The 18,982-nt window shown below is 45.1% G+C and overlaps 1 protein-coding gene across 8 annotated transcripts in view; it reads right to left on the reverse strand.

Moving 5' to 3' along the window:
• Nucleotides 1-51: 51 nt before the first annotated feature.
• FBXO25 (F-box protein 25) overlaps nucleotides 52-18,982 on the reverse strand; it is a 67,156-nt gene continuing 48,225 nt past the window's right edge. For 5 of the 8 annotated variants that reach the window (XM_017887068.1, XM_017887066.1, XM_017887067.1 and 2 more), the window contains 5 exons: nucleotides 18,238-18,422; nucleotides 11,247-11,429; nucleotides 6,727-6,870; nucleotides 2,150-2,176; nucleotides 52-1,190 (listed from right to left, as the gene is read on the reverse strand). In XM_017887068.1, the coding sequence (XP_017742557.1) occupies nucleotides 1,101-1,190; nucleotides 2,150-2,176; nucleotides 6,727-6,870; nucleotides 11,247-11,429; nucleotides 18,238-18,422 (629 nt within the window). In that variant the 3' untranslated portion in view covers nucleotides 52-1,100. The remainder of the gene's footprint in view (nucleotides 1,191-2,149; nucleotides 2,177-6,726; nucleotides 6,871-11,246; nucleotides 11,430-18,237; nucleotides 18,423-18,982) is intronic. The other 3 variants (XM_017887069.1, XM_017887071.1, XM_017887070.1) reach the window with 2 other exon arrangements.

Genomic DNA, 18,982 nt, shown 5'->3' on the forward strand with positions numbered 1-18,982 from the left:
GTCAGTTCACAGAAGTGGGGCTGAAAAATCCAGAATCTTTTTTTAGTCCTATTTATAAAGCTATAAAAGTATAATTTTATTATGCTTAGAGGAAAAAAAAAAGTAGAAATGATTTGCTTAGGTTCCTTGACCCTATTCGAAAATGGAAATACACAACAATGCATTTCTATCCTATGCCTGCTGAGGGGATTTTTCATATTCTTTTCAGCATGCACGATAATCTTTGGGTGGTGGGACTGATTTTCTAATTTTCTAAAATGGACACATGCGTTATTTTAAAAACAAAGCAATCTTTTAAGGATTTAAATATCAAAATCGCTAACAACATTTCTCAGTAGGATGCAAAACTGATGAAGTTTATATCAATAGGTAAACATGATTTATTACTTTGTCTATTAAAGTAGTTTCAACACAACTGAAGTTCAGACTGCACTGGGCTGTTGCCATCACAGTCTGGGATTGTGCACAGACCAGCCCACACCCCCAGCAGGGGTACCCTTGCCAGAACCTGTGCTGGATGCCTTAGGACCACAGAGACCAGTGCCCGTTGTTGGGCTCTGTGTGCACAATTCATACCCCGATCCATAAGCCCTAAGACAAGAATGGCTATCATTGCCCTGGGTTCACTTTCTATTCAAAGAGGACTCATCTGGGCACAGCCAATGTAGTAGTTAAAATGCATTTTGAGAAAAAATAAATATTCTGTACAATGTATTTACAAGGATCAACTGTTTTGTCACCCACCCCCAATTAGTATAAAATTGGGAAACTGTAATTTGACAGTTAAGAAGCATATTATTGGCCGTTAGTGTCAGGTTAACAAAGAATGTGGAGCTGACCACCTGAAACATTTTTGCACTATATATATATATATAGTGCAAAATTTCACATTTTAATATGCTTAGAAGAGTTTTTAAAGTAGAAATGATTTCCTTGGCCTCTGACCTTCAATGATGAAAATGCAACCATGCACCCCCTGCGCAGGCTTTCTGGAAGCAGGGGCCTCCCAGGAGCCTCCACCCACCTCACAGAACACTCACTACGAGCCCTGCACAGACAGCATGATGCACAATCTCCAACAGGGATGGCAGGGGCAACTCTTAAAACTTGAAGAGGTCGATGAAGTGCTGCGGAGACACAGGCGTGAAGCAGCTGTCGGGGTCGGCCGCCGTGCAGGGGTGTCCTGAGTCCTGCGGGGAGGTAGGAGATGGTTAGGAGGGGGCCCACCACCAGCCACACTCTAGTGATGGGGTTGGGGGGTCGTCAGCTGCTTGTTGACATGGACCCTGGGCCCCACCTCAGAGGTACAAGAGAGAGAACTTGGATGAGAATGATCAACACAAGGGCAGCCACAGCCGATTCTATGCAGAGGTTTTCCATGGAACTCCTGCTCAGGTAGGGCAGGAGACGGTGGCCCCAGGTCAGCCTTCCAGTGCCGAATCTGGTACTGAGTCAGAGGAGCCAGCTGCTGACACCACCCTGCATTGCCTGGGAATCTACAAGGCCACAGAAGAAACCACTGGGGACTTTCTGTCCTCTGGTCCCAGCCATTCCTTTGTCCTGTCCTGTTCTGGTGCACTTTGGTGCACAGGGTTCCCTCCTCCCACCATTCATCCCTCAATCAGCCTGGGCTCCCTGCACAGGACATGAGCGTGGGGACACATGGCCTCAGCCCCTGAGGCTCCTGCTTGCTCCAAGGGAGCTGGCCATGCTCACATACCTAAGGATCCAGAATTTTATTTAATATGATAAGCGATGAAAGAAAAATTAATTTTGTGAATGAAGGCTGGCAGAATCTTAGAAGGAACGTACGTAGATGGGACCAGAGGCCTTGAGGTCAGTGCTGGGTCTCTCCATGGCATGCCCTGGCAGTGCTGCCAACCCAGGTGCTGTGTGGTGAAGTGTTTATGGGCACATCTAGCACCCTCCCTCAGCACTCAGGTGTTGTTCTGCGAAATATTTCATGAACACTCTCGTCCTTGCTGAGGTGATCAAAGTGGCCACTAAGCCCTGCTCAGGGTCCTGAGAAAGCTCAAGTCAGCGAGAGCTGGAATCGAGCTGGGCAGTGACCAGGATGACGTACACGAGATGCAGCACAATGGAACGTTTTCATCCCGAACATGGGATGTGTGGCAAGACAGGGAAGTACCTTGAATAGTAAAGCAAGGTGGTAGTCCTTTGAGATCGTGAAGAAAGAATCAGGAAGGAATGCAGTGAAGGGAGGGAAAAAAAAAGATTAGAAAGAGCCAGACTGTAGGAATTCAGGTTTGATTCATATTATTAACGAAAATAATTAAAAACATCAGGTAACTGAATTTGGACAGTACAAGGTTACTTAAAGCAAGCAAACAAGGCATCATCAGATAACCCAAATTCCCAAACTACTTGAAGACAGGCTTAAGACAAATATCTCTTTACCTTTAAGTCTTTCAAATTGGCAACTAATGAGGTTGCCGTGCTAAATAACCTTCAAAATTATTCACTGAAAAAGAGATGCTATTACCATGTGCAGTTTATATTAAAATTTTATAAGTTTTTTGGGGGAAAGTTCTGTTATTTAATGTCCAAAGGGTCTGCTCTGTGCTAAATAATGCACATTAAGTCAATTCCACACTTTAAGCCAGCCCTCACCTCTGACACTTGTTTCTTCAGACCAGTGGATGCCACTTTCCAACACAAACCTAAGCCTCAGTTGCTGCCCTCCTGTGCTGTCCCCTCCCCCGCTGGTTCAGGCCGCACCAGTGAAGTGGTTCCCCCACAAGACCAGGACCACCAGACCATGGAGACCTCATTTTAGATTCTGGCTCCAACTTTGCTCCTGATGTCCACACAGGCCTGTGGGGTGAATGTCAGGTGTCCAGACCTCTATTCTGGCAACTGATACACCAAGAAAAAACAGGACATAAAAATGCCAAACTCTCATCCTGGCTTCCCTGACCCAGCCGACAAGTCTACAGTTTTTAACTGAGGTTTTGTACAGCCAGAAGATAACGCCACCCCTCTCAGTGACCCTGAGTGCAGGGTGCACCAGTGTACCCTCCCAGGGCCATCGAAGTCAGTCTTTGGCTCCAGAGCTGAACTCAGCCCAGTTACGTACAGACCGTGTGAAAGGCTGACTAAGGCAGGTAGAAAAGTTAAAAAAGAACTCCAATATAGCAGAGCCAGAACAGATGGGAAACCAGCTTGGGAGCAGATGAAGCAGCTCCACAGCACTGCTGACTGCCGAGCTCCAAGCTTTATGTACTGTGGGAAATGATAAAACACCAGATGCCGACCTGAGACAGATGAACCATGGTGTCGGCTCATGACCAAGTCCCAGGGCCAGGTAAGAATTTACAGTCACCAACACCCAGTCTCATTTTCTCACTAGCTTTGATATTACTTGAGTTTCTCAATCAACACAAACTCCTGGGATGCTAAACAAACAAAAAACAAGCAGTCACCCTAACCCTAAGTGCCGTTTTCTGAGTACCAGCTATGTACCAGGTTTCCAGGTACAGGACTGTTGGACAGTTACAGCTCCTCTGTGTGACAGGTCATGGCATCAAACCAAGACCCTGGGAGGGCAGCAAGCTCAGGAGACCCTGGAGGCAGGTCCAGGTCTGCCTGACTCCAATCTGGGTTTGGCCCACCAGGCCACTCACCTCCGCTTAGCCACATTGATGGAGCAGACGGGAGACAGGGCAAGAAGTACCTGACACCTTCAGGGGTTAAATTAGGAGGGATGGCTCTTTTTGAATACTTCCATGCATGGATTCAGAACTAAAACCGTGGACTGCCTTCTAGAATGATACTCAGTGGGAGAAGCTGTGATGGGGCCACTTACTGTAGCTGCAGTGAAGTGGACATCACAGCCTCCAGGGGCAAGACATGAACCTCCCAGAACTAAGAGATGGGCAGCTGTCTTTGCTAGGAAAGACTTGTTCTCAATTTCCATGACTTGATCAAGTATGATAAGGTTCACTAAAGACAAGAATGGCAAAGCAAATTCTTTTGGAAGGCTACACCATCTCTCAATTTTAAAAAATCAGAACTTACATATTTCAGGAAACTAAGGCAACATATCCTTATATACATGGAACACCTGTAATCCAAAAATCTGAGATGCTCCAAAATCCAAAACTTTTGAGCACTGACATGACGCCACAGTGGAAAACTGCACATTAACAAGTACATAAAGTTACTAAAACATTGTATGAAATTATCTTCAAGCTCTGTGTAAATGAAACAGATGAAAAAAATCTGAAATCTGAAACACTTCAAGTTCCAGGCATAAGATAAGGGAGGTTGGTCTGTACGGCCCAACAATGTAGAAGCGAAGGAGTGTTTTTCTTTGTTAGTTGCTTAGCAGACAGGGAGAGCTCCAATATTCATAAATGTTGTTCTAAGAAAAACACTATCACATACAAAACTGAAAGCCTTCTACCCCTTCTGTGAATGGTATTTTCCCCATAAAAATATCATTGCTTTTAATAGTTCTATAGTACAAAACAATCTGCTCAGGAGAAAAAAGAAAAGTAACTCTTAGGAGAAGCACTCACTCAACTTACAAATTACAGTATTGTGTCTACTCTTACTCTGTGACTGAAGACACAGCCACATGTTTTCAGTGTTAATATTTCAGAGAAGAACAGGTGTCAGTCCTAGAAGGAACTACATAGAAGGGGGCCCTGTTCCCTCCAGGGTCAGATGTCAAAGCTGGGTGAGAACCTGGACTTCACTCAGTTGACTGCTTTCCTTCAGTCCACAAGCATGTGCCTGTGGCTTCTACTGCAGACAACTCACCCCCATATTGTGCTTTTTGTGCCGTATAACTGGGGAGAAAAGAATAGAATGAGGGCTCTCTCCTGTATAACCTAATCTTACTGATGAACTGATTCGTTGACCTCACCAAGTTGAGAATAAACTGGAATCAAGATGTTCCCTGCTCTTGAGGGATAATATTCTACAAGACAGTTGTACTACTGCAGAAACACATAACACAACTTGCATCTTTTTAATTTCAGGAGAGAAGTCATACCAAAATATAAAATAATAAATCAGAAATAAAATCTCATATTCATGTATGATGCTGTTTACCTTTGAGAAACCAAATAAAACTATTAAAATAATACAAGAAAACACATCTTTACATTCTTTGCTCAATCATGGATTAATTTTTAAAGCCACACTTAGAATAAATGTAATTTGAAATGAAAAGCAGTTGTCTCTTTCCAACAGCCTAGAGCTTGCCTTATGACCTATCTGATAACAAATTTAGATAAATGTAAAGCAAAGGTAAAATCACAACAGGTTACGGTGTCTATCAGGCAAAAGCCTCATCTCCCTAGACCTAGAGAAGGCAAGAGGCAGAGACAGCCCACTCCTGCAAGAGGCAGGGCCTCATCTAGACCAGGGACAGTCAGGGGGTTCCCTCCGCAGAGCAGCCAGCAGCTCAGCAGGGTCACTCCAGGACCAGCTTCTGCCTAGTTTCAACACTTTTTTTCTCCCATGGTGAAATCTCACAACATCAAACATGTTCAAATGCAAGGCAGACCATGGAAACATACTCCAGGGTGAAATAATATTAACATGTTAAGAAAGAAGTGGATAATAGCCGAGTGCCATGGCTCATGCCTGTAATCCCAGCACTTTGGAAAGCTGGAGCAGACAGATTGCTTGAGCTTGGGAGTTTTGAGACCAGCCATGGGTAATACGGTGAAACCCCATCTCTAACAACAAAAAAAAAAACAGACAACAACAACAAAAAAATCAGCTGGGCATGGTGGCTCGCCCCTGTGGTCCCAGCTACTCAGGAGGCTGAGGTGGGAGGATCACTTGAGCCCAGAAGTCGGGGCTGAAGTGAGCCATAACTGCGTCACTGCACCCAGAACTGCGTGGGTGTCAGAGCAAGACACTGCTTCAAAAAAACAAAAAAAAAGAAGTGAATTAGTTGGGAATGGTAGCACCTGCCTGTAGTCCCAGTTACTCGAGAGGCAGGAGGTAGAGGCTGCAGCGGGCCATGGTGATGCCACTGCACTCCAGCCCGGGTGACAGAGCGAGACCCTATCTCAAAAAATAAAAAAGAAAAAAAAAAGAAATAAGCAGTAACCTCTAACCGTGAAAAACATTCTTTTCAGACACACAGTCTGGATGGTGAGAACAGGAAGTAACTGGATGAAGGGAAGAAACTTGCAGATAAGTAACAATAGTCTTGTTAAGTTCTGATCGTATGAATGAGAAAAATGCAGATTTTAAAATCTGGGACTTCTCTATGGACGCTTTTTCTCTAAGAATGTGGCTTTGAGAAATGAAGCCTAAGCTGGTCCTGGCCCTACACAGACGGTGGGGACATAAAGGGCCAAGGGCTGTCTGGGGAAACGAGGAAGGTGCACTTGTCCTCAGATGGGCAGAGGAGTCACACTTCAGCCTTCAGCCTCAGGCTGGGGGTCAGCAGGGAACCTGGAGCTGCTGCCAGGAAAAGCCAGTGGCTGCAAGCCACCTGCGATGCCCTCCTACATGCTAACTTCTGCAAAAAGGAGAAGCGTTTTGGTTTTCAGCATTTCTGGTTTAAGCCCAAGTTGAATGAACATCTATTCCCCTACCCCAATATTTGGTAAAATATATCTCATTAACTTATTTATAACAGTACTTTCCACTTTTTAGTCTTACACTTAGAATATAAGTGATTAGTTTGTTTCACCAAATTTTAATGCTGAAATTCCAAGAGCGTATTGAAATCAGTACCTTCCAAAAGAGAATGCTGCAGTGCCGACAGAAATGCAGCGTGTCTCCGTACTGCTCCTTCGCTGGGTAGTGTTTCTGAAGTGCAAAGTACATCAACTTCCATTCAATATGACCTTTTTCTGAAAGGATCAAATGTCTACAAAACTAAACAAACAAAACCCCATTCAGAATCAGCATAAGATGACTTTCAAAGCATAATATTAGGTGTAAAACTTTTTCATTTTATTTTAGTTTTTAATTTTTTTTAACTTCAATAGCTTTAGCAGTACAGGTGGGTTTTGGTCACATGGATGAACTGTACGGTGCTGAAGTGTGGGATTTTCGTGCTCCCATCACTGCAGAAGCAAGCACTGACCCACCATGTAGTGTTTCATCGCTCCCCCTCCTACCCTTCCCTCTTCTGAGCCTCTACTGTGGATTATACTCACTCTGAATGCCTTTGTGTACCCATGGCTTAGCTCCTACTTACAAGTGAGAACATAAGGTATTTGGTTTTCCATTCCTAAGTTATTTTACCTAGAATAATAGCCTCCAGTTCTATCTGAAATTGTTTTTCAAAGGCAGTGTAGTACATAAAACAATTATTTGAAATTAAATTCACTTGGCTTAAATCAATAAGTGACAAATCAAATAAATTATGCTATGCCTGTATAATGGAATACCAAGCAGCTGTTAAAGAGACTTGAATATTCCAATCCAGAATAATGTCCATAATATGTTATTAAAATAAGCTATACACATATTTGATAACAGACTTATATCTAGAATACATAAAGAACACTTAAAACTCAATAATAAAAAGACAAATAACCCAATTTTAAAAAATGGGCAAAGGACTTGCAAAGACATTTATCTAAAGAAGTCACAGAAATGGATGATAACCTCATAAAAAGATGCTCAGAATCCAGGCATCAGGGGAATGGAATGAGACCCGCTTCATGCCCACTAGAATGGCTTTAATCAAAAAGTGAAATAATGAGAAGCATTGGGGAGGGGTGGAGAATCGAGAGACCTCACACACTGCTGGGGGAATGTGAAATGGTGTAGCCACTTGGCAAAACAATCTGGCAATTCCTCAAAAAGTTAAAGAGAATCCACCATAGGACTCAGTCATTCTACTCCTAGGTTTACAACCAAGAGAAATGAAAACAGGCATCTACACACAAACTCGAACATGTTCATGGCAGCATTATTTCTAAAAGACACAAACTTTTATCAAACAAACTAAATGTCAAACTTGAACATGTTCATGGCAGCATTATTTGTAAAAGCCACAAACTTTTATCAAACAAACTAAATGTCAATCAGCTGATGAATGGATAAACAAAATGTGGATATCGAGAGTGGGATATTATTCAATCGTGAATGGAGCTCTGATTTATTCTACAACATGGAGTCGTAAGGACATCATGCAAAGGGTAAGACGCCAGTCACAAGACAGCAGATGCCACAGATTCTTCTTATATGACACGTCCAGAACAGGGAAACACAGACACAGAAAGTCCATCAGGGGTTGCTTAGGGCTGGGAATGGTAGCTGAAGGGCACGGGTTTTTTGGTTTGTTTTTGTTTTTGTTTCCTGAGGTGATGCTGATGTTTTGGCTGTGTCCCCCGCCAAATCTTGAACTGCAGTTCCCATAATTCCCATGTGTCGTGGGAGGGAGCCGGTGGAAGGTAACTGAACCATGGGGGCAGGTCTTTTCCATGCTGTTCTTGTGATAGTGAATAAGTCTCACCAGATCTGATGGTTTTATAAAGGGCAGTTCCCCTGCACATGCTCTCTTGCCTGCCGCCCTGTAAGATGTGGCTTTGCTCCTCTTTTGCCTTCCACCAGCATTGTGAGGCCTCCTCAGCCATGTCAAACTGTGAGTCTTTAAAAATTACCCAGTCTCGGGTATGTCTTTTATTGGCAGCGGAGAATGGACTAATACAGATGTCAATATCCTAACATTGACTGTAGTGATGGCTGATAAAGTGGAGGGTATCTTAATAAAGGTGTTACCAAAAACATCAGTGTTACAGAGTGACTTTCAATTACAGTTTTGAAAATGACCAGTGCACAACTAGATAAATTAATGTGTATGTTTGAGTGCACATAAAAGCCTGAAACAAAACAAAATGCATGGGCTAAAGGAGAAACAGGGATGCCTTGGGGTGGGGGCCTTTAACTTGTTCGCACAACACTACTAGTCTTTAAGGCTGTTGCTGCAATGAGCATGTTTTACTTTTCATAGCTAAAAACAATCACTTGTATAACATACTCATACTTCAGTCATGGCTTTTGAGGACTCTGGAAATTATCATGGAGTCAATGAGGAAATCCTGTTTCTAATAAAATTTGAAAAGAAGACTACTTGCAACATAAAAAGGAGTAGTTATCAGCCTGTTTGTATTTAGTATTAATTTCTGTGTCCTCTAGGCAGGCACTGTTAAAACATTAGTTCCCAGAGACTAAAAACAACCATTTGTTGTCTCATTTCTACTTCTTACGAATTCTGTGCTATACCAGTGTTCACGGGGAGAATCCCCTCCCATGGTTTTTCTCCTAAATAATGATCTGTGATTTTTCTGAACTCAAATGCAACATCCCACCAGATGCTTCAGTCAAGAGCATTCAGCTGACTTTCCTTCCATATTCTCTTGAACCAGTCCAGCTTTCTCAGGTATCTAGTTTTACTTTGAGGATGCTTCCTTATCTGTGCTTTCTCCTAAAAGCTCTTTCTAATACGCTTTGTTTTTTTCAGGGCCTTAATGTTAGTTACTGACGCCTGAAGAACAGATCATTATTTTCTGATGCTGTGTTTTTATGATTCAGATAAGAAAATGTGTACAAATGAGATGCACCTGCAGGTGCTAATTGCAACTTAACTATTCTAGGATATCAGTGCAGAACAGACGTTTAACTTATTTAAAGCAACTCTTTTAAGAATGGCAATGACCACAGAAATGGCCAAAAGACATCCTTAAGCATGTTTAGGGTCTAGATGTATCAACACCTGCCAGGCACTCTCATTAATGCCTTTTGGGAACAGCTCAGGCCTGCATGTGATAGGGAGTGTCCCAGGGCAAACTGGGAGGCAGAGGGCTCATCCCAGATGACCTTCATTTACCTCTTTTCCTAGGATCTAAGTCCTCCCCACAAAAGTCTATCCACCCCCTCCCCCATGCCCAGTGCTGACTTAAAATTCGATCCATTATTCTCCTACTCAAATTAATATTGGAATTCTTTTGCTTCTCTCGAACAACTCCACTTGAGACAGTTCTCCCCATGGTATCCATAACCTCTGCTCAGCTAAATCTCACAGGCTTTTCTTTGTCCTATTAATCTCTCTGTCCACGGCTTTGAGGGTCCAGCTCCCCCCAGGTTCTGAGGCACCTCATCTATCACTCAGCATTGGGGTTGGTGCCCTCAGGCCCTGCTTAGGCTGATCCCACTGCCTCCTGTCCTCTCCGTATGCATCTGTCCAGGCCCTTGCTCCACATACCTCTCAGAAACACTCCATGAGGCCTGCGTCCAGGCCAGCGCCTTCCTGTGGGAGCCCCCATCCCTCAGGGTCATCTTCTGATGTCTTCCCTGTTGCCCTTGTGCACTTCCTTGCCCATAACTCTTATTTTCCTGAGGCAGGATCCTGATGGATCCTCTTATATCCTCAAACAAGAACAGAAGCTCTTCTGAAAGCTGCAATTCCATGTGCTTTGCTGGCTCCCCTGAGCTCACAGGACACAGACAAAGATTCTTCATGTGGCTTGGCCTCTGCTGTGCTTCCTCACCATCCACCACTCACACACACAGCACCCTCCCCATGGTAGGGTCCTGCTCTCTGCCTAGGCCCTGTCCGCTGCCCTGCACTCCAAGGGTAGACTGTGCTCCTCATGAAAGGCACCCAGTCCCATCCTAGGTCTTCACAGTGCTGACCACAGTTCCAATCCCACCCCATGAGGAACACAACGCGCCTCCCTCCGGCCACCTGCCTTCCCTGGCTGCGCCCAGCCCCGGGCAGAGGAGGTGCCTTGGACATCTGTGGGGTGATGAGGGGAACCCCCAGTTTCTGCAGAGGTCCAGGAACAGGGACCACAGGGTCTCCTCATGGATGAGGAATGAGCAGACCACCCTGGAAAGGCCTCGAGCACTGACAGCAGAACACACCTTATGTTGCCCTTGTGTGCATGCAGCTTGGTCAAAAGCAGAACTGGAATCTGATTCATCACATCAGGAGAAAAGGCAGCGAGCCAGGGACTCTACACACCTCGTTATCAACAGGAGAGAAAAGAACTCAGCTCATGCTTTGCTGTTCAGTTTTGGGTTATTTTAGAATCATGGTTCTTTTCAACAGGAAAATAAACCTTACATTCTATAGGAGAGAAACCACAGCAATCTCAATAAATTCTGATTGTTCCTGGTTCTTTCAAAGTGGAAAACACTCAGCCATTCTTTCTCTTCAGGTGAGTTTATAAGGTATGACCCCTAGGCAGAGTCTACTAAACTCCCAGCCTGAGGGGACACTGCTGCATCCCACTCACCTGCTTTTCAGCAAAATGGTACTGACACAGCTTCTTCCACAGCTGTCTGTCTTCACTGAGCATATACAGCGTGGGGGTCACCTGGCCTAACGTGATGATGTCCCATCCGTCTGAGAACCGGTAGAGGATGTTGTTCAGCATGTGCAGAGGAAGGTCACTGAGGGTGAGGCCATTGTTCACTTGCTGAAAGGAAAACACAACAGCATCTCACTGAGAAGATGGCCAGTGTTTGTTCACACAGTAACTGAAGAGTCAAGCTGGAATGAATGCTTCAAAACATGGCAACACAAAAGGAGCTCTCCAGGTCATGCATTGCAAGGCATCAAGGGGCCTGCATCCACCACCCTGGGGAGGGCTGGAGGAGGAGGGCAAGGGAGGGCTGCACAGCAGGACAGAACCAGGCTGTTCCTGGGTGAGGCCCTACTGCTGCACTTCCCCATGCACCAGGTGTCTATCAGCATCAGGAGGTCAGTACTCCTCTATGGCATCGATACACACCTGGAGAAGAGCAGGGTCTGCAGATGTGGCACTGCTGCCCAGATGAGTCCAACGCACCACGAGGGCAACATGACACCCATCACCAGCAGGGGGCAGGGCCTGCGCCACACCACTGTCTGGGTGGCCTGGATGGGTCACAGCTGGTCACCCCAGTGATGAGGGAGGCTGACCACATCATCTGCAAAGCCCCTTCTAGCTTTGTGGGGTTTTTTTCTTTATTGAGGTGTAAGTGATAAATGGAATCTGTCTATACTGGCAGCACGTGGTGTTCTGTGCTTGTATGCGTTATGAACCAGTGGCCATAGCCCAGCTCACTGTCCGTCACCTCAAGTCATAATCCTTTTATTTTTGTGGTGAGAACATTTAAGATCTACTCTTAGCAAATCTGAAGTGAAGGAGGTACAATTATTAATTGCAGTCATCATGCTGTGTAGACAACCTCCAGAGTGGACTCCTCCTGCACTACAGAAACCTTTCACCCTCTGTCCAACATCCCCCAACCTTCCAGCTTTACATTTCTATGACTTCAAGTTTACAAACCATTTCTCCCCCCCACACACGAGTAAATGCAACGCATCTGCCCTCAGAAGACACACGTGTGTGCACGCGCCAGGTGAGGAAGGGTGGCTGTCCCTGGCCCCGAGAAGTGGGCTCAATCAGTTCAAAAATGAACCTCTGCTCTGAGGTTGACCTGAGAAAGCTGTGGATTGAGCTCATACTGTTTCAGACTTTTCGGGCCTCAGTTGTATCTAAATGATTCCCTTCATTCTCACTAGAAGCACCTCTTCCTGACAGTGGGGTTCTGGCTGTTTGTTTGGGCGGGACAGAGGCTACCTGGTCCCGCCTCGGTTCCTGACCTCAGTCTGCTCACCCGTGAGCTTCTGATTTGTATTTTTCTTTTGTTCCCGATAGGTTGATATATGTACTTGGCCACAGGGAGAGCTGGCTTCCTTCTGATGTGTCGTGCCCTTCTATAATCCTGCTGCACACAAAGCACAGTGACCATCTATTTTTGGCTAGAATGAGCTAATTCCATGAGTTTGGTTCTTGAAATTGCCTGACCTCTGTGGACAGTGGAGTGTAGGGAGGGGTGACTGGGGCACCCGTGCCTTGACACCCCATTTTCTTCTCCTGCTCCCCTATAATGCCCTCGCGATGGAAGCAACTTCCTAGGACTTCAGAATGGAAACTGCTGCAGGGCGCTTCTCGTGCATCCCAGTGGGCAGCACGAGGATGGACCGCCAGTGATGCACTCCAGCCTTCACCTCATCAAGCACTATGCATCTGCCAGACACGAGTGGGGCCTCAACACTGCTTGACAGTTTGTGAAGCGCTCTAACATTCTGGACATAATCACGAAGCTTTCATGGACTGCACCACTGCACCCTGTTGTAGGCTATGGAGCTGCACAGTGCAAGAGATATCACTTCCCCAGGAGCCAGCATGGTGCCCGCAGGCTCTCAGCAAACTTCTTTGTTCATTACTGATGAGTCTGACACATTTGATTCAAGTCTTAGCCCATCCTTCCATCTTTATTGTCTAGCATATGGCAGAGAGCACATAGAAAAGAGAAAATGGCCAGGCTGGGTAGCTCACACCTATAATCCCAGCAACCCAGGAGGCTGAGGTGGGAGGATCACCTGAGCCCAGGAGTTTAAGCCTGTAGTGAGCTATGACTGAACCACTGCCCTCCAGCCTGGGCGACAGAACAAGACCCTATCTCAAAAACAAAAACAAAACAAAACAAAACGATAACGTGCATGTAAATTAACCCCCAACTAAAAGTCTAACACTCTCACAAGAATTATGTCTTCCAGGTGCTTCATTCTAATTCCTATTGAGAAAAATTTCTGTAGCAGACAGGAGTTTACAAATATTCTGCTGCTAAAATTACAAAGTTTAAAGGGAGTATGAAGTGGTGGTATGAAGGTAGTACAAAGAAAAAAAATCCTTGATTAGTAGAGTTATAGAGTCTGGTGTGACAACTCGGCATTTGGGATTTCTGGCAGAGTCTGGTTTTACAGCCCTGTTAATGGCTATAACAAGAGGGTGTAGCAGAAATGCCAGCACTTCTCATCCAAACGAAATCTCGAAATGTGACAAGGCACAAAAGTCTTGCTGAACATGTCAGAAATCCTGCTGCGTTTTTTGCCACACCTCCTCCACGGATTAGCTACATGCTCTCTGCCATTATGAAATCTCTCACACCTACACCGCAATGGAAGGAAGAAACGATGCTGCTGTCTGCTTCTCTTGCTTTAGGATAATCTCAGCTATTGCACGCGACTGTTAATGATTCCCATTTCTCTGTGGAAGCACTTCTGCTAACAGAAACCTGTGTTGCTATTATCATTCTATTTTACACAGAAAAAAAACAAGAGATACAGATGAGTTGACTGGCTTGCCCAAGATTGGGGTCCAGCTTCGATCAGGGTCCAGCCTCGAGCCCAGTCTGCCTGGTCCCAAGTCCGTGTTCCCAACTGCTCTGCCCTTCTCCATGGGAGGCCCATCCCCTCACTACGTGGTGAGTAACTGAAGTCTCCCTCAATTCTTCTTTCCCTCGCACCCACTTCAAAGTCACCAGTCTAGTCTTTTGCTAAAGTATCCCCAACTTCATCCTTCCCATTTAACTGTCATTCCTCATGAATGCAATGAGGGTTTGCTTCCCTCCAACCTGGCTGGTCCCTGCCTGGCACTGAAGGGGTACCTCTAAACATGGACCTTTCAATGACCCTTGGCAGAGAGCAGCAAACACTCTGCAATGCCCATAAAGCCGTGAATCTGATCCTAATACCCTGCACCTTCTTCCAAGCAGTACACACACTTGGCATACCACACTCTATCAGCGCCTAGATGCAGAAGTTCCCATACCTTCTCACAGGAGTCAACTCTGCAACTTCTGGGAATTTTGTTAGCCAGTTTACTTTTCGTTGGTGGCTTGAAGTCAGTCATAGTGGAAAAGTGACTAATGCTACAAATCAAACCTCTTGCCCCTGGAGAGCCAGTTGTTAAGCACTGACCAACAGGCCACCACCTGGACACTTTCCCCTCATTTGTTTTTTTTTTTTTTTTTTGAGATGGAGTCTCGCTCTGTCGCCCAGGCTGGAGTGCAGTGGTGTGATCTCCATTCACTGCAACCTCCGCCTTCTGGGTTCAAGCGATTCTCCTGCCTCAGCCTCCCAAGTAGCTCGGACTACAGGTCCCCGCCACTATGCCTGGCTAATTTTTTGTATTTTTAGTAGAGACGGGGTTTCACTGTGTTAGCCAGGATGGTCTCTTATCTCCTGACCTTGTGATCCACCCGCCTTGGCCTCCCAAAGTTCTGGGACTACTGGTGTGAGCCACCGTACCCGGCCCATTCTTCAAGCTCTACCTAAAACATCACATCACTAGTGAACCAATGTAATGTCAACAGCCCTATGTGCATATCTGTTATAACTCACTGAGTTCTGTGACTCATCGTGGGCTCACCTCCCTGGGCCCTTGGACGCCCCATGCTAAAGGCCACACCTGCTGATCCATGTGTCCCACCTCCGATGGGCCTAGCAAGCACATGGGGGCATCCAGGAAGTGCCGACTGGGTGAGGAAGCATGTGAACACATACCTGTGTGTCCACTCTGACTGAGTCACAGAGATGTGCACATGAAAGCACTTCCAATTCATCAGCACTGCCATATCTTCAAATGCAGCTTAAACGCAAAGTATATTTGTTTTTCAAGAAAAAAATTTCTGATGTTCTTAGGAGCTTTTCAACATAATATATACTAAATTTCTGCTTACTTTTGGGACTATGAGAATTTAGATTTAAAGGGTGTCGAGGTATTTCTTTTTTGAGACGGAGTTTCACTCTCGTTGCCCACGCTGGAGTGCAATGGCATGATCTCGGCTCACTGCAACCTCCACCTCCCAGGTTCAAGCAATTCTCCTGCCTCAGCCTCCCGAGTAGCTGGGACTACAGGTGCCTCCCACCACACCCGGCTACTTTTTGTATTTTTAGTAAAGACAGGGTTTCACCACGTTGGCTAGGCTGGTCTCCAACTCCTGACCTCAGGCGATCCACCCGCCTTGGCCTCCCAGAGTGGCTGGGATTACAGGTGTGAGCCACTGCGCCTGGCCAGAGGTGTCAAGGTGTTTCTTGTTGGGATAATCTAGAAGACAAAGATGACTGTCAGCTCACTGGAGAAAGCTGGTCCCTGTATCCTGTGAGGCTGACATGGCGGAACTTCAGGCGGTGTGCTTGGACTTCCACTGTCAGGGATCCGGGAAGGCTCTCAGCTGCTCTGTTCTAACCCCATCTGCTCGAGTCACCTCAAAATTCACATGAGTAAGTGTGAGGTAGCAATTCAGCATCAGCCAGCAGGTCAGGAGACCAGATCTTTACCTTAAGCAGCCTCAGACCAATTTGGCTGACTGAGTCTGGCATCCACAAATGCAGCTCAGTTAACTGAGTTGGTAAAGTGCTCTTTCTACTGGTTTCAAGTAACATTCCCAGAGAGGTAAAACTCCTCTGGCCAACTCCTACAAAGGAACCTGACCCTCCTCGAGGCTGGAAGCAGGGCACAGGGTCCAGAAGCCAAGATCCTCACAGAGGCACATGCCAAGCTTCCTGCTTCAGAGAGCACTCAGGGACTGAGGTGAAGAGATGCCAGGCAGCATGCAACCACTAATGAGACAAAAGAAACCAGTTCAAGGTCTTTGATGGTAAGACTTGAGCGGACATGACGAAAACTGGCACCTTTGTGTTATTATTGCTTTCTTGTTCCTCAAAGATTAATCATTAATTTCATTCTTGTGCCTTATTTTTCCCACTTGATCAAAATGGCACTATGGTAACACCTATCCTTCTGTGCTGAGGCAGAAAGGTATTGCCATGTGAGTGTGCTCTGCCTACCAGGGCTGTGGGAACCATCCCAGGCCAAAAGCAGAGTGTCTTCCTTCACTGGCTATGGGCAGCCCTGAGTGGGTTAAGCTGGGGCCACATGCACTTCTGTTATCCCTCAGCCCATGCCTCTTCCCAGGTAGTATGAACGGAAAGAAGATCCAGAAGGAAGCTCAGCATACAGCTGTGCCTTCCTGCTCTGTCTCGGCCCACCCAGTCAAAGATGCAAGCTTCTCCCTTGCTTTCTCCTTTCTCTCCTCTTGGTGAGGTGTGGCCCAATCCTTGGAGCTTTGTTGTTGTCTCCACTGGTCCACATCTCCCCAGTGGCTCCACATCTCTCTCCAAAGAATGGAGAGCCACTAATCCCACCTGGAACTTCCCAGCCAGACCAGAAAGGCTGCTTCCTGGCCTTTCCCAGACACCCCCTTCCTTGGGATCCTGACCATGAAAACCCACCACGGACAAGGACACACCCTATTCTCTCCCCGAGAAGGTCACCCGCTGGACATCACTACCATGGATCCATCTCATCAGGAGAAAGGGGACTTTGGCCATGTGGCCTGGCCACTCATGTCAGGACTTCTACAGCAAACCCGTGCCATGCGTGTCTTACAGATGGACTTTTAGTACAACTCACCTATGCATGGGGAACGCAGTAAAAGAGGCAGTGAAGAGCCAGCCTGTCCAAAGCTCTGAACGACTATAGGGTCACACCAAGACAACTGAACAGAGTCCAACGTTTATAACAAACTTGCTTAACTCTTACCCATGCTGAATGTTACATTATTAATGATAATTTCAGACTCAAAACTAGGCAATCATCACTCTTTTTGTAAGTCCCATATTCAGATGGCAAATAAACAGCCAAAAGTTAAGGCATTTGAAGGGCACTTGAAAACCATTCCTTTATGTGGAACCTGGGGTGCTATGATAAAAGGTTACCTATGACCCTCCCAGTACAATCTGCAGAATCATTTATACCACTAAGGCTACATAAGTCACACCACTAAGATATATCTTCAGTTTATTCTTTTTCTTATTAGTACTAGAGTTAAATAAAACACTATGTAAATACCTGGGGCACTGGTGTGAACATTTTTCTTGCTGAAACTAGTTACCAGAATTAAGAAAAAATATCAAACACAACTGACGTGATTTGCACCTTCTTTTGGCCTTGTTCATTGTTGCCAAGAACTATAAACACATCCCCAAAAAAGACAGTAAGGAAGGAGACAAAAAATTACTAACTCGGGAGAAGCAACAACTAAATAAATAGAGAATTACTGGCAATACAATTTAGCCTTAATTTACTGAATGTTATTCTAATAACTGAAATATTCAATTTCCCATGAAGGTAAATTTGTTTATATCTAATCACCCACAGGATCAGCCTGGTTTAATGACTGCTATTCCCACTGCCTTTCCAATAGCAATTATAAGCCATTAGGGGTCTTTGGTCCTTTTCTGTTTTAAAACAATTTAATGAATACTTAGGAAAGCATTAGAAAATCTTTCAAAAAGCTATAGCAGTCTTTCATGTATGCTTAGAAAAGATAACAACTTTCGTAATACAAAAACAGAGTGTAACAACTCTTATGCCGAGATATTTATACCTTAGTCATCTGAAGATCCTGTAGCTGCTGTTGCCAGGCGAGAATAGTTTCTAATCGGCAAATCCAAATGTTGATGTTTCCCACTAATACAGACTTCCCTACTCCTCTAATCAGAATGCAGAGGGTAGAGCTTAGGTCTTGCAGAAGATCTTTGATTAAGCGAGGATTGTGGTGGTCATCAAGAACTGGAATACATAAAAATAAAACTATGGATTGACACAGTTAAGCAACACTTTAAAAAACAATCTGGTTTCACAACCCAAATGTCCACTGATAGATGAACAAACAGCGTGTGATCTATACATGAATAGAATATTATTCAGTCTAAAACAGGAGGGAAATTCTGACACATAGTCAGCATGGATGAACCCTGAAGACATTACGCAAAGTGAAATAAGCTAGTTACAAAAGGACAAATATATAACTCCACTTATATGAGGCACCTAGAGTAGTCAAATTCATAGAGACAGAAAGTAGAATGATAATTACCAGGGGCTGGCAGGGAGGAAGAATGGGACTCAGTGTTTAAGGAGACAAGAGTTTCAGTTTGGGACAATGAAGAGGTTCTGGAGATGAATGGTGGTGATGGGTGCACAGTAATATACATGTACTTAACGCCAATGAACTGGATGCTTAAAAACTGCTAAAATGGTAAACTTTATGTTATGTGTATTTTAGCACAATAAAAAAGATGTAATTTCACTGCAACCGAAAAGTGACATCATTTTTGAGATATCACAAATAT

The sequence above is a fragment of the Rhinopithecus bieti genome, unplaced genomic scaffold, assembly GCF_001698545.2.
Source record: "Rhinopithecus bieti isolate Rb0 unplaced genomic scaffold, ASM169854v2 scaffold_16559, whole genome shotgun sequence".
In the NCBI taxonomy this organism is placed as follows: domain Eukaryota; kingdom Metazoa; phylum Chordata; class Mammalia; order Primates; family Cercopithecidae; genus Rhinopithecus; species Rhinopithecus bieti.